This window comes from Trachurus trachurus (genome assembly GCF_905171665.1).
Source record: "Trachurus trachurus genome assembly, chromosome: 1".
NCBI classification, from domain to species: Eukaryota; Metazoa; Chordata; class Actinopteri; order Carangiformes; family Carangidae; genus Trachurus; species Trachurus trachurus.
In genome coordinates this window covers 22,414,153-22,430,081 of record NC_139891.1, presented here as the reverse complement: position 1 = coordinate 22,430,081, position 15,929 = coordinate 22,414,153, and the positions used below count along the sequence as shown (strand labels likewise).

Genomic DNA, 15,929 nt, shown 5'->3' with positions numbered 1-15,929 from the left:
GCTGACAAACACTAAAAGACTAGACCGGACCTCTGGTTGAAGTTGAGGCTGGACGTCATCTGGAATGACAAGTGATCGCAGATATCAGCACTCACAGTTCAGTTGTTTAGATTTGTCCAGTTATGGATTTCAGATTTCTGTTCCCGATTAGCGACTCTCATTGTTGATGACTGTGCTGTAATTTCAGCACTAGCAGGCCGCGGTACGGCATTTTGGGTAAAACTATTTACAAAAGGTTGAAGGAATGTTTGATATGACAGATGGCATCAAAAAAGGCTCAAGTGTAATCTGATTAGATATAAACCAGGCTTGGTATAGTATATTCTCCACCACATCTGACACTTGGCCAAGACATGACCCCCTCAGTCTTTGGGTCAGCAAGACCCAACTCTGCTACATCAAAGCAGGTGATAGCAAAGTGCAACAAGAGCGAGAGGCATTGCCAAACAGCTGAAACTTATGTTTCAGTTTTTTCCACAACACGTTGACAGACCAGTGGAGTTCAGATGAACCTCACTATTCACTAGTCGGTGCTAAATGTTTATTTACTTTGTTCACTTCATTTCCAAATGTCATTTTCAAATTTGGCCTCTTTCAAATTCAAACTAAGTAGTTTACACTATATAACTAACACGCCTTTCAAAAAAAAAGGCTAAATCTAAACACTGTTAATAGCCATTTTGTACACATTTGATCAAATCTGAGATACGTTTACAGATCGAATAACTCTTAAAATCTGTCAAGTCGCAAGGGGCATTAATTGAGAGTGCGTGCAAACAACAGACATGGCTGATTCCATTTGTTTGACTTAAAGAAAGGAAAGAGGGAAAAAAGAAAGGAAGAAAAGAGAGGGGTCCCAGGTCTCCACATGAATACATGAAAACACATGCTTCTCTTCTCCTTCTGTAATCCACCAGGGACTCACGCCCCATTTGGTTCCCATTAGCATAGCTCTGGTCGCTCTGCCCCGTGTCAAAGCCCAGACGCACAGCTGCACAAAGGACAGGGACCTCTGGCTCTGTGACTGCCAGCCGCGGGGCTTAAAACCAGAACTGACATGGAGGACGGGCTCTGCACTGTGGGGATTTCAGAGGGAAGACACTCATCTTTTCTGTCGACTACAGTTTCCCCCCCTGTGAAGTGCCGTAGTGTTTTTAAGCTGAAGTCAGCGCGCAAGTGATTAATCATTGTTTATTTTGTACCACTTTGTGCGGCAGGAAAGCTCTGTTTCAAGTCAAATCCAATGTATAAAATCAAACAAGCAAAAATTAGCCCTGGCATGAGGTATTTGCTCCCTTGTATTTTGTGGCGTGCTGTGTCTGACTACAAAGACTTTCTTTATTCGGCGTGTTTTATTTGTCACCTGTTTCCAATATGGACATTGTGAAGTCCTGATCTATCTGACGGAGCCAGGGCCTGCTTTATGACACGCAAAGCTGCTATGCCTCTTTTCCTACACACGTTGGCTGCACATTTCTGGCAGGAAATTGACAGCATTTCAGCAGCTAACTCATGGATGAGATAATATCTTGTGGGTGGAAGAGAGGACAAGATGCTCCCAGTGTTTTACAGTGACCCTAAGCAGAGACAAATTTAAATCTGAAGCTGCTGCTGCGAAGAGGAGGCGCACACATGCACACAGATGCGCACGTACACACAGGGTTTTCATTTAAATCTCGGCTTTGCTTAACTCACCAAACAAGAATTGTGGTCTGTGGCTGTGTGTTGAACATGGTAAAGGTTTCAATTAAAGTAGGAGGAACAATACCCACCCTGCATCCAGCAGCTGTCTGGGTTGGCTTTCACTTGTACACTGTCTAGAGAGGATACACAGAGGCTGAAAGGGACTAGGGAAGTGGTGTTTTAGTGGTGTTTTCTGTGGCATATAGTTACAATGTCAACCGTAAAAAAAAATGACAGGGTAGCAATACAGTTGTACAGGATATTAGTTTAGGATCACCATCAATTCTATGCTTTCAAAGGCCAAGTCAGTGTCTTTGTTAACCTCTATATGTGCCTTTTGGTTTTGGATTGAACTCTGTCTCCCAGTCAGTCGGTTTAAAATCCTCTTGGAACCGGCTATAAGAGTCCAGGATGAAGCCATCTTGTTTTGCAGCTCTTCTTTCCTGCTGTTCTTCAGTCCATCTGTCCCACTAACAGTCTTTTAATTGAGAGTCCTCCCCTGTCTGATGCTGGCCATTGCTGACTGTCAGTGTTTATACAATTGGGCTGGGACAGGGACGGCGAGCCAAGCAAAACATCCATGAAACATCAAGCCTCGAGCTAAACAAAACCCAGCAGTGAGACACACACACTTGAGCCAGATAAGGGATGAAAATGATGCTTTTCTGAATGCAGCTAGGTTAAGTTGTTGACCATAGAGGCAACACAGCAGCTGGAGAGGAGTGTCGACTGTTGTCTCCGTCTAATTGCTACAGCATTTTGAGGTTTTACTCACTTGCAAACATTTTTTACTTCTTTGCTGCTCTCTTTTTTTTTTTCTCAGAGTGATTTACTAAGTCTCACACACACTTGCTCAAACACGCCCCTCTGTCCTTTTCCTCACAGTCGTCGTCTTTAGTTGTGTGCCAAAGAGGAAACCCTGGCGAGACGTTAGCACAGTGACTAATGCTGTGTATCTGGCCGGGGCGCAGATAACACAGCCTCCTCCCCCGGCCTGCTGTGACAAATATGTACGAGCGTAGCAGTGGGATCCAGGCCCGAGCTTGTCCCTGACCCAGCCCAGGCCAGACACAGGTTAAACCACGGCCAAATGCAACCCAGATCCACTCTGTCCAGAGGCACAGAGTTATGAGTACGTGAGAATCTTGAGAAGTCAGTATGATTTTGTCTCTCTTGTTTCCTCTGTCAAGCCACACACGCAGACAAATTTCCATCCTTGATGATCCTGTTTGTGATGACCATCTCTGACACATCCGTCTGCTCCCACTCTTTAAAACGCTCTGCAATCGGCCTGTAATCTTTCATTTCTATGCGTATGATCAATTTTGATGCCGTCATATCTCAAACATCTCTTCTGTTTCGCTCCTCTTACACACTCCTGACTGAATGTTGAACAATGCAACAACGAATCCCGTGAAATAACAGGCGCAGTCTGTCCCCTCCCTTCCCCTTTTCTCCCATCAGTGCCTCCTCAGTCGAACGGGGGGGGAGGGAGGGAGGGAGGGAAGGGGGCTTGCTGCTTTAATGCTTCTTAATGCTGCTGTCTGCTTAATGGGCCAGATATGAGAGGTGCTGCTAGCCAGCGTAATAAGTCAGTGATTAGAGGGCGCCTTGTCACAGCAGCAGCCCTGCAGACAGTGGCACACTTTAATTGCCGTATTAGACGCCCCTTAACTATTTTGTCAGCTGTCAGACCCCAGCTCGTAAACAGCAGAGGTGCATTTGATATTTCCATTTGTTTATTTCCGTCTGCTCCAGTTAGCGCTGCTGCACACAGAGGTAATTAGAAAAGGGTTGTGTTGTGTGACATGACTGTACTAAATCTGGATACTCTCAATTATTGTTTCCCAAATCTTCATGCAAGAGGAGGTACTCGAAATAGGAAAGTCAACTGTGGCAAAAAAAAAAAGAAAGGAGAAAAAAAAGAGAAAAGGACATGAATTCACTTAAAGGTGGAATGACAGACTAACAAGTGGACAAAATTGTGTAACAGGGTTAGGGCAGCAACTAATGAAATTTCCCAGAGCCTTCATATCAAGTCCTCATATTGCAAAATATTGCATATTTTGTCTAACCAGTCTATCACTAGAAAATATTCAGCAGTCAAATATTTGGCAGTTTGACTTCGAAAATGACTTCAACAATGAATCAGTTACCAATAATGCTACACCCTTAACCATATTAACATAATTTAGATCCTCCTCATAAGATTTTACAAAAATTGCACATGAAGAACAGCGTTATATAAAACCTCATGAACACAGATTTTGCTTCAAAGATACTCTGTTGTCAGGGAAACACACCGCATCTGAAAGAGCTGATATTACAGGAAGAGATTCTTCTTTGACCTATTTCTACCTATTTCTGTTAAAGTTATCTTAGGACAACAGGGCACACTTTTAAATTTACCCTGTATCTGAAAGGTCACAGGTTTGACCCCAACCGTGGCCCATGAATGTTCATGAAGAGACATGTCTGACGAGCGAGTGTCCTTGAAGGGAGGAACACCGAACTCACTTATTGCACACTGCTCTGGATAAGAACGTCAGCTCAATGCGTAACGTCTGTACACTCCAACTGACACATGGCATATAATCCTCATGCGCCGCGAGGATTGCGGAGCTCGCACCTGGAGAGCTTAAAAACGTGTGTAAAGTCAAATAATCTCAAAGTCTCCTGTCTCATTCGGTGTCAAACAGCGAGGTGACTTGGTTAGAAGTGGTGTAATTTTGTGTTTAATCTTGGATTAGCCCCTGTTCACTTTGACACCTCCGGTTACTAATCTGGTTTACAACACCTTAGGGCGAGCAAAACGGCAGGAGGGTGGGTGGGTTTTGATAGATTTTATGGTCCCTTAGTAGATTATGAGTGAGCTGACTTTTATATCCTGAATTACAGGATATAGGTGTAATCCACAGACGAGGTAATGTCGTTTGCTTGCGCGGTCAATAGCGGTGGGTTTGGTGCGTGCACATGAGTAAAGAGCAGGAAAGGCTGATGTTGCGCTACTGATCCTTTTCTATCTGGAAGTGCTGATTGACTGTTCCTGACATTGTGAAATACAGGTTGCTGGCGCAGACATGGACTCCAACCTACGACCCTTTGGGAGCACGTCTGTGTCACATCGTTGTCACTACAGAATAACAGTGAGACAATGAGAGATAGCATATTTAGTGCAGATTGTAAATACATAAAGTCTCCAGCTCTGATAACTGGGGCTTTTTTCTTGCTGCGAGGACAAGCAGTAACTTTGTCATCCCTCTCTAACGTACGCCCTCGCGTATCTCTGCAGATAGTGCCTTCGCTTTTTGATCTGACAAGTTCCTTCAGCACTGGATCATTAGGATTTTCCTGTCAAAATAAATGTGCAGCCCCTCGCAGCAGTCACCTTGTACACTATACTCAATTTCCTCCCTCAGGCATTCCTGAAATTCTTTGGCTCTGTAATTTTCATGATTACAATTTTTTTTTCTTTTGAAACCTTAAGAATTAACACATAGGAAAAACCCTCAGTCATTCAACCCTGACTCAACAACATGTGCCAAATGTAAAATCCATTGTAGAACTGCTGTTTAATATGCCAAGTTATTAACTCGTAGTTTTTCTATTCAAACACGAGCAGCCAACATACTTAAATTACATGTTAATGTTAAGGAAATACAGCATTTGATTGAAAAAACAGAGATAAGTCTGTGTTTTACGAATCAAAAGGTTTCCTTTTATTTTTTTCTCTGGTCCTCCTACAGCTGCAGATTCCCTGTAGGCAGTTTGGGTTGCAAAACTGTTACTATCTTTATTCATCAATTCATCTTGATAATGTAAAAAAAAATGTCTGATAAACAAAGGGTAGACAGTGCTTATTAAGATTCATGTTTCTAATTTCTTTTCCTCTTTTTACTCCTTTCGCTCCGACTTCTTGTTTCTCCATGTCGTGTGAAATTTACAGCTTGCAGCTGCTGCACTCATTTGGGTGATGGAGCTGTATTCATTTGTGTGGATTTCTGTGTTCATCACACATTGTCTCAGTTGCTGTACAGACTCTTTATTGTTTGAATAATGTGAAACATCTTACGGGATAAAATAACCGCCTGCAAAATGTACCTGAATTTTTTATTCTTTGTCGTTTTGAAGATCCTTCTACATCAAGGCGTGAGCCACAGCAGGCCATGCATTGTACTGCACTGAGTTGCCCCACGTCATGTCTGGACACTTAACCTCTCACTACTAAAAGCTTTCCAGGGTCAGACTAAGTGCAGCTCTAGTGTTGAGTAATGGAGCCCCAGTCAAAACAAGTTACATTTCTATGTTTTCAGGAAAGGAAGTCTTTTTGTCGGTTCACGTGAACTCTGGGAAATGACAGTATTGAGAGGCCGATTCACACACCAGAATGAAAAAGCAGTTGTGAAATTCATGGGCTGAGAGTTATTCTTTGTGGCACAGGATGCAACTGTGTTGTCACTTTTTTTATTTAACCACAAAACACTAGTTAGTGCAGTATGGATGAGACAGTTTTGCAACAGTCACAGTGTGTAATAGTTTGTTTGACTGCTTCTTCCTCGTATTTATGACTGCTAAACTGACAACTGCTCTGTGGTTTTCAGCTTTTGCGCTCTCCTCTCACACACTCATTATCTCTCCCCCGTTCTGGAGCTGTGACTGACGTGGATCTCTCTCTTTTTCTGCTCTGTGTCTCTACAGGCCATTCGCTGCACACTGGTGAACTGCACATGTGAGTGTTTCCAGCCAGGCAAGATTCACTTACGGACATGTGACCAGTGCAAACATGGCTGGGTGGCTCACGGTAAGGACGTTTTATTGTACTGGGTGTATCTAAATATTGTATAAATACATATGAACTTAGTGTCTGTCCCTCATAAAACTGTGTGTTCTTGCTGTGAAGAGAATGGAGGTCCTGACCTACATATCTGGACTATCCGCTGTCTACAGAAAATGAAGCAGCACGAGTGTATCTCACATATCGCACTGGAAAAATGTGTGTGTGGGGGGGGGGGTTCACAGTTTTTTTTATTTACTGCAGAATCCAGATTCTCACTGCCTGTGGTTGTAATTGCACCGAAACCCAAATGTTTTAACTCATTTTCAACAGTAGAAGAAACTTTGCTATTTTTGTTTGCTTCTGTATTTTTCGACTGCTTTCAAAGTCTTGTTTTTGCACCTTAGATCAAAAAAAAAAAAAAAAAGAAAAAAGAAAAAAGGAACATGACCACAAGACAGATACAGAAGCAAGAGACCACACCTTATGAGTTTTTCACGCGGGTAGAAGAAAAAGGGAGAGGAGGCAAGAAAGTACAAAGAGAAGGAGGAGGGGAAAAAAGATAAAAGAAAACACCTGTTTGGCTTGCGTCCGCACAAGAGCGGGCCATGGGCCCTACAGCGGATCGCACAGGACCCCATTGACTATTTTTTAATCTCTCCCTCTGAACTGTCAGGCGCCCATCTCTCCTCTCCCCCACTTTTCATTTCATGTCGGCATTGGCAGGGACTCTGACAAGTAGTTCTTCATTTTTTATTATGTTCGTGTCTGGCTGCGCTGTGTTGTCAGGCAAAGCCCTCGTCAGCAGGAAAAAGCCGTCCCAGGATCAGAGAGAGACCCAACCAGGTGTCACCCAGACAGGCAGGGGGAGAGGGGAGGGAGGGGGGAGGAAGGGGGAGAGGGGTATGAGGTAAGGGAGGAGAGAGGGATTGAGGCAGGGAGAGAGAGAAAGAGAGAAAGAGTCGACCAGGTGTCGCCCAGACAGCCAGAGAGGAGGAAGAGGTGACTGAGGCCGTGTTAGAGGGGGCAATAACAAAACCCACCTTGCGCTCACAATTAAGCTTTATGAGCAGCAACGAGTGTTTGTTTTTTTTTTTTCTTCACCCCCTCAGGCAACACACAGGTTACTTCATCTTATTGCTGGAGTTTGTTGTGGCTCCTGAGAGAAAGACCTGCAGACATAACTCAGGGCTAAAAAAGATACTACATCACAGTACTTGTTCTAGTGGATGGATTGAGAGAGAGCAAGTATTCATCATAAGATATTAGGTGTCTGTGAAGAAAATTAAACATACATCTAATTCAAGTATTGATAAAGCACGCACTGAAAATCAGGCAATTATTTTGTTTTACATTGAAACCACTATGAAAAAATTAGCAACCAATTTCATATGTTATTTTCTACACTGATTATAAATGTGGATCAATACAGTAAAGGAAATAGTAATAACATACATGTCTCGCCTTCTTGGTGCATAAACCATTTAAGTGCATACCTAAGTAAGTGTGAATAAATAAGACGTAAAGTAATGCAATGAGAAAAGCAGGTGTGAATAATTAAGGCTGGAGACAAAAGAGAATGTAATGCAGGTTAGGGTCGAGACAGATACGGAGGAGGCAAATAAAGACGAGATGCAAGAGCAGCGTAATGTGAAAGAGCAAGAGATTAGATTAAATAGAAAGAATGGCGTATAATTACATTAATGCCATTGCATTTATCTGATAGATATGTTATTATCAGCTCGTGCTGACTGTGCAGTAGCCTCCTGAGGAAGATCGGAGATGAGGGAGTAACCTGATAGTCATTAACTGTGCCTTTCTGTGTGTATGTGTGTGTGTCTTTGTGCCTGTTGGTGCGCTTTTCTTTCCTTTCGCCCTTCCTTTTTCCACCCGCTCTTTCACGCAGCTCTGGACAAGCTCAGCACCCAGCACCTCTACCACCCGACCCAGGTGGAGATCGTTCAGTCCAACGTGGTGTTCGACATCAGCAGCCTGATGCTGTACGGCACCCAGGCCGTACCCGTCAGGCTCAAAATCCTTCTGGACCGCCTCTTCTCCGTGCTCAAGCAGGAGGAGGTGCTGCACATCCTGCACGGCCTGGGCTGGACCCTCCGAGACTACGTCAGGGGCTACATACTGCAGGTCAGTGACCAACATTCATGCTACAGCGACAGAACACATGTAATGCATCAAATGGGTTTAGTGTAAATGTCAAGGCCAAATATTCGCATTTACTTGACCCGTGCTTGCACACAAACGCACCCCTATACGCGTTCTTCTATATTTCCCTGCAATTTTCAGTGATTTCTGAAAGCGGGGAGAGAGGTCACAGTGATCACTACCATTACTTTCTCACCAAGTGTATCTACAAATTTCTTTGGCATTGCAGTTATTTTCAGAGGTATTGATCAAAACCACAATAGTGACAATCTAGGCCACTTCAGTCCCATTGCCCATCCATTTTCCTCACATTTTCCCTGCTGTTACTTCAACCTCAGTCTGCCTTCTTTTCCTGCCTTGTCAACACTATGCCCCTCCGCTGGAAAAAGGAAAGAATAAAAAAAAAAAAAAGTGGAGAAAAATGTCACACCAGCAACTATAAAACCACTGTAGTGCATTTCCTCTCTCCATCCATCCATCCCTCCTCCCTCTCTCCCTCCTTCCCTCCTGTCTCTCCCTCCCTCCTCTCTCTCTCTCTCCCTCCCATATAATTGCAGTCAGACACATTTCTCAATCAAAGGTACGGAGGTTTTGGTGTTGAAACCCAAACCAAAGTGTTCCTGAATGAATTAGTTAAGAGCGAGTGAACATGTGCATGTGGTTAGCTGTGTATGTGCGCGTGTGTGTATATATGAGCGTGAGTGTGTGTCTGTGTGTGCACATGTGCTTATCTGTATGCGTATACTGTATGGTTTAGTGTTCCAAGAGTGTAAGTGGAACAGCATGGTGAGGAGAGGGTGGTTTGTATGTGGAAACAGCTTCTGTGAGTAAAGCACTCGCAGATCCAGTCCCTATTTGAGACAAAACACACACACATGCACATACACACACACCAAAATCAATAACTACCCAATGGTTATATCAGTATATATAATATGAGTGTAATTTAGAGACAGAAAAAAAGTTATCAAATATATTTATCTATATATATGTGAAAATAAAGGAAATAAAATAAAATAAAATAAAATAAAATAAAATAAAATAAAATAAAATAAAATAATATAATATAATATAATATAATATAATGTAATATAATATAACACAGCGAGACACTGCATTACAATCTTGCAATATTATAGTCTAATCTATTCTAACATGAAAAATGATTTTTAAAAAAAACATTTGGGCTTTAACTAAAGATAATTTTCATCATTGAATTTACAGTTGAATATTGATTTCTGCTGTTTTTCACAGGGTCAAGTAATCATTTACTTGACTTAACAACAAATGGTAAAACATGAGCAATGATGCCCCCGGGTTACATCCTCAAATGTTTTGTATTTGTCTGATCAAGACAAGAGGAGGATATTTACTTTACTACAAAATGAAACACATGCAAGCAGCAAATGTTAATATTTGAGAAGCTGAATCCAAAGAACATTTGTGATTTTTGTTTGATCTAACAACTGAAACGATTAATCAATCAATCAAAATTGTTGCAGGTAAATTTTCTGTCAATGACCAGCTGTTACAGCTTTAAAAAACAAAACAAAAAAAAAAACATTTTTATGATTTAACCTTCATATTTTCTCAAGAGAAACCTAAGTAAATGCTCCAAATCTGCAGTGTGAGAAAGCCTCGTATTAAGTAACCATTGGAGCACTGAGGTTCCCATAGTCGTAGCCCCTGTGTTTTTATCAGCTGGTTCTAATAGTCAGCTGTTGGGAGCACCATTGCTCAACCGCTCAGCCTCATGTCACGCTACTGGCTAAATCCTCTAGATCTCCTCAGAAGAGCTTCAAAGGGGCCGCGGCCGTGGAGAAGCAGCCAGTCACTTAAGGACAGTAAGTAGTCATTGTACGGCCCTATTAGCCTGTAAGTAGCTATGAAATTCAATCATCTTCCCCGAGCCTCCGGGCAACGCTTTGTGTCAGGGGTGTGTTCCCCACCACTATGCTGCGCTAAATGAGAGATAAAATGAGAAGAACAGTATTGCAAACGATAGATAATAAGTTGTCTTTTTGATATTGATGTCAGGGGACGTTATTTGATGATAAATTACTTTACCGTAATCCTGGCAGTCAGGCTTTCAAGTGCTCGCTTGTACTGATTTAGGATTTGAATAAAAGTGTTTAGGCCACAGGAGTAATCATTGTTAATTTCTATTTTAATGAGATATGTTATAAATCGCTATAATTATCCAGCAAATACATCCACTATTTCTGGATTACGTTCTAATGAAGCCTTACATTTTCTTTGAAGGTTTTTGGTTAGCGCGGCATCTCCATGAACACGTACTGTATGGCTCTCTTTGTTTTCTCCTCTATCTCCACTACTATCTCACAACGTTCGACCGTGACAAGAAGTAGTTTCCATTGAGAGAAAAAATTCATCTGTGTGTTTGGTGCGTGGCGTGTGCTTGGGTGTCAGTGTGTATGGGTGTCAGTGATGCGTCAGAGAGCTCAGGACACCGAGCTGACAGAGTGAGTATACCTGCAGCTCCTCTGGAGCCTGACGAAGGGAAAACACACGTTTATATTCGACCAAACATATAGGAAGGACTCCCTGAAAACAGACACAGCTCGGCTTCAGCCCTCTGCTTACTCCTATCAGTGGACACACTTCGAAATCACAGCATTCCTACTGCAATTTTCTAATGAAGTTAATGCCAATGTTGCAGTGTGGCACCCACCGACTCATCGTGCTGAGGCCGTGGTCACTCTTTAACGCTCCCCAGCCTCCTTCTTATCCTCATTTATGTTGCTGTGATCTCATTCAAAGAGCTCATGCTTGCACATGCACCTGTGCAAACACAGCGACTTGCTCCTTAGTCGTATTCTCTGTAATTCTGAAGCTGTAAAGAGCACGTGTGTGTATTTAAGTGCCACCTCTGCCCTGGATTAGAGCTTCACCAAACCTCATCTGGTCCGTCTCTCTCTCCCAGGGAGGATATTTCAGAGACCTCTCACAGTGCTCACCTGCTTTTCCTCAGTAACGGCAGAGGCGAGCCAAACACCTACATTCCTCACTTATACACTAATGTACAAGAATAGCCGCGAACCACCGCTGGTGTGTTGTTCATTCATATCAGAGGCATCAGCGCTCATCACAACCTCGCTTACGCTCGCGTCTTCACCACATCGGCATCAATACATTTAGGTTCACCATCGTTATTTCAGCCTCATCTGGGATAAACTTGACCCTCTGCGTCCTCTCTGCCATTCACTGCGTAACAAAAGTAAACACAGCACAGAGGTGTGACTAAATATGCGCACTCTCTGCAATTTACCTTTGTAATAGGCTCCTTAAACTGAAGAAATTAATCGATGTTGTTAAAAGCTCAATGGCTTATCATGTGTTTGGAATTTTGATTTGTAAAGGGGAGGAATAATACATGACATCAATAGCCATTAAAATGAGCGATTGTCTTTCTCTCTCTCTTGTTTCATTCATCCATAAACCTTGTAGCTTGACCTTCAGATCACAAACTCCTTACACCTACTACAGTATTCATATACGAGTGTACTCAACGCGTGCTCCTCCGCTTATGTGAACGCGCATCCACGCAAAAAGGATCTGGATGTTTTTAAGTCCTCAGTAAACACATTCTTGAAGTTAAAGATGAGCCAAAAGAGAATAACTCCCTGTCATCGCGTGTATGAGAGCTCTAGTTTAAAAGTTATTTCGTGACCTTTGCTCTGTGCATTTACCACTACAATATTCCAGACGGAGACTCTCCTTAAAACTCACACTGCAGTCCCTGCCAACTTCAGCAGAGGGTGGTTTAAGATCTGTTTTTCTGTTGTCACTACTCATATTAAGTTAGTTAACAGATGTGTTAAGATGTATATGAAACTATCGCTAATAGTTTACAGTAAATGTGTCGTTTATCTTGGATGCTGACAGCAATGCATACTTTATAGAACATAAATGACAAAGACAAAACTAAAAACAATAAATACCAAGTAGCAGGAAGTAGTATTCTGCTATTGACAGATAATTATATAACTCGTAAACATTTCAAGAACAAAGCAACCCGCCTTGCCAAATTCATTTCAACATTATCATTTGTCTGTAAGAGGCCATGTCAGAGAAATACTCATACATGCAACATTTTGCAGAGCAAATCTGAGCGAGGCTTTCACCTGATGCCTAAAGGTTATGTATCTATCTCTGGGTGTAATATTTTGCCCTTCATGCTGCGTTATATTTCTTCATGTCTCCCCCCCGCCGCCATCGCCCTGACTTCAAGTTCAATCCAAGTCAATATGTGAACAATACAGACACGTTTATTCTTTGCCAGATTTCTCTGCCCTTCACTTTGGCAGGACTTTTTTTTTTTTTTTTTTACCTTCATCCTTTCCTCCCTCTTTCTACTCATCCCTCTCTCCTTCCCTCTCCCATGGTTGTTTCCAGACAGACCCACGGCCAATGTGCACCAGATGCCCCCCCCCCTCCCCTCCACCCCATCCCACAGCCTGTCACCGCTCACTCCTCTGTTCGATACCGACAGATGGAATTGCTATCAGTACTGGCTTCTCTGTCTCAGCCTCTGTCTCCCACACTCCACACTGTCTATTTTGTCTTCCTCCTTCTTATCCCTTACCAAGTGAAAAATAAGTAGAGGCAGAGAGAGAGAGAATGAGTGGAAAAGAGATGGAGAGGGAGAGCGAGATGCAGGCTTTGCAGCCAACATATGGGCCAAAGCCCAGGGTTTTCCTAAGCGACATTCTCAGTAATGTTCTGTCCTTGTAGAACATTGGGCTGCCTCCGCTTTTATGAGATGTGGTTTTCCTGACTCCACACGGCTTCCAGAAGACCCAGATGGAACCGCTAACAACCCCCACCACCGCCACGCAACCACACACACACACACACACACACGCACACACATACCGTACACACACAAACAGTCTTAACCCTAATTGCACACACACTCGCAGGAATTCTTATTCAAACTATCAGGCACACACGCAGCCACAAAATCACACTCGTCTACCCCAAAACGGCCCTCCAACATGGGGCTTTGTTTCAGCGGCAGTTGCATGGGTACGAGTGTGTTTTAGTGTTATTAATAGAGAAAAATCTTCCTCTTAAATATCGTATTATATATCTTCTCATGCTGTAAATATATAGTTTATATAATGAGCATGAACGTCGGAGGTAATGTTGAAGGGCTGCAGGGGGGATGTGCTCTTACTCGAAAAAAGACAAGTCACTGTAATGTTGTACATGTGTACTTACACATGTGGAATATGAGATGTAATTACATGGATTAGGGTGCAACAGTGTTTGTGTAAGACAGGAAACCATTTCCAGTTGCAGGTGGGTCCTGAGGCCTTAGTCAAGGTACCACTCCGCTTCTCTACAGTGGTTAAGAAAGGTATTTATTGAGTTAGAGTCACATTTCAAAATGTCTATCGTTTTTTTCCCCCCCTTCTCTCTCCCTCACCGCACTCCCTTTCTCCGTTTTCTGTCTCTCACTCTGTCAACTGTGAAGGTCACCATATCTCTTGATCCTCGCCTGAGAAACTTCCATTTTAGGTAGTCAGTCTCTGCGCAACAACATTTTTTTGGACACAATCCCCCTTCTCCAATCTCCTCCATACGGCACACTTGTAACCTCTATTTTCCTCCTGTCCTCCTCTCCTCCTCTCCACCCTCCATCACCTCCCAGTGCCTCCCGTCTCTCAGAACCTGTTTTCTGTTATCACTACTTAATGCCTCACCCTGGGAGATGGACGGGGGAGAAAGCATTCTCCCAAGGTGGAAATTCTTACGTTCATATGGTTATGATTTGGTGGGGAGGTCAGGCTCGACTTTTGCTGGAAGGCTTATGGTTGGCTCTGTGCTGGCCGTGCTGGGCTCCAAGCACATCAAAGAAGGCCGGTGTACTGAATCAAGGTGATCCCCCCCCCACCACCACGTCCACCACCCCACCCCTCTGCACACATACACACACTTGTCCTCCCTAGTGCTCTTAAGGGTGTCTTCTCCCTTCTTATTCTCAATCGCTCACTTCTAAGTAAGCTGGAGATAAAAGGATGTGATTTCAGATTAGAGGATCAGTCAGAGAAAGGTAGAACAGCATTATCAGCAAGGCATTAAAACCTTCGTTTTTGATAACATAACTGTATATTAAAGAAAACACTGACTTATCAACAAGACATAAAGTCCAGCGTGCATTATATTATCATAAACAATTTGGGCTTTGGGCTTTTTTTTGTCTTTTTTATTTTATCTTGCGGTGTAAATGTCTTTGCTGTCACTTTTCTCACAGCTTGCAAAGCTCACAGCCAGCTCCTTACACAAGTTCTGCCCATGCCAAATCCTCAGTCCCTCGCTCTCGAATCCTGAACTCGAAGCCTCAAATGAATTCAAGCTGGGGAAGTAAGGTTATGAGCAGGTTACATTGTATGCTGGAATTTGGGAAATAATTCCCCTTATATTGGATTTGGACGGTAGTCTGAATTTTGCCATAGATTCGACGAGGACTCACAAGCTGCTGCAATTTTAAGACTGAGAAAGAAAAAAAATTTATCGACACTGAAGCTGTTTGTGTATGTGTGTGTGTGTGATTTTACACACTTGTAAACATCTTTGGACATCAAGTGGAGGTTGAGAAGAAAATGGCTCCCAAATAGAGTAGAAAAAAAAAAACCTGAAATTTATCTTGAATGATTTTTTGGGGTGATCTGATTCTTTCTTTTCGGCTCCATGAGCTGGACGGTGGTTTTAGTTTTATTGAATACATGCTCTCGCTTTAATGAGCAGAGCTACATTTATTTTTCTCAGTATTTTCTGTTTATTTGGCTTCACAGAGACTTGAGGTGAAGTTTGGCTGACTTACATCTTCTGATCCTTTTTGTCAGATAGTTTTCACGGTGTAATACAACACAGAAATGTTTGTGTGCTGCAGCTGCCAGTGCATGATCATGTCCTGGTGTTTGTGTGTCATGTGCTCACATGTTGTTATTTTCACCCTGTCACAGTGTGACGTGTCTAGTATGTTACCTCCACTGCCATCACCTCTTAAGGATGTTTCCTCTGTGTGTGTGTGCGTGTGTACTCAGGTCTTAGATGATATGAACTACAGTACTGTGCAGGGTTGTGATATTTATCTTTCAGGTTTTTGCTCGTAAAGTGAGACAATTGCTACAGCAATAACATTCACCACTGTGATGTGCTCTCCTCTTTCTTTCTCATCGATGATCAAACAACACACTTGTTGCGGTTTAACTATTTCCAATCCTTGCTGCCTCATAAATGTTAATTATGAACTACGCACATAGGCAGATGATGTAAAGTGAAA

At 42.7% G+C, this 15,929-nt stretch overlaps 1 protein-coding gene across 3 annotated transcripts in view; it reads left to right on the top strand.

The window, feature by feature from the left end:
• Positions 1-15,929, top strand: part of bnc2 (basonuclin zinc finger protein 2) — a gene marked incomplete at its 3' end in the record, with an annotated part of 158,720 nt that overhangs the window by 110,294 nt on the left and 32,497 nt on the right. For all 3 annotated transcript variants that reach the window (XM_083983467.1, XM_083983466.1, XM_083983465.1), the window contains exons 3-4: positions 6,382-6,484; positions 8,364-8,599. In XM_083983467.1, coding sequence (XP_083839593.1) covers positions 6,382-6,484; positions 8,364-8,599 — 339 coding nt within the window. The remainder of the gene's footprint in view (positions 1-6,381; positions 6,485-8,363; positions 8,600-15,929) is intronic.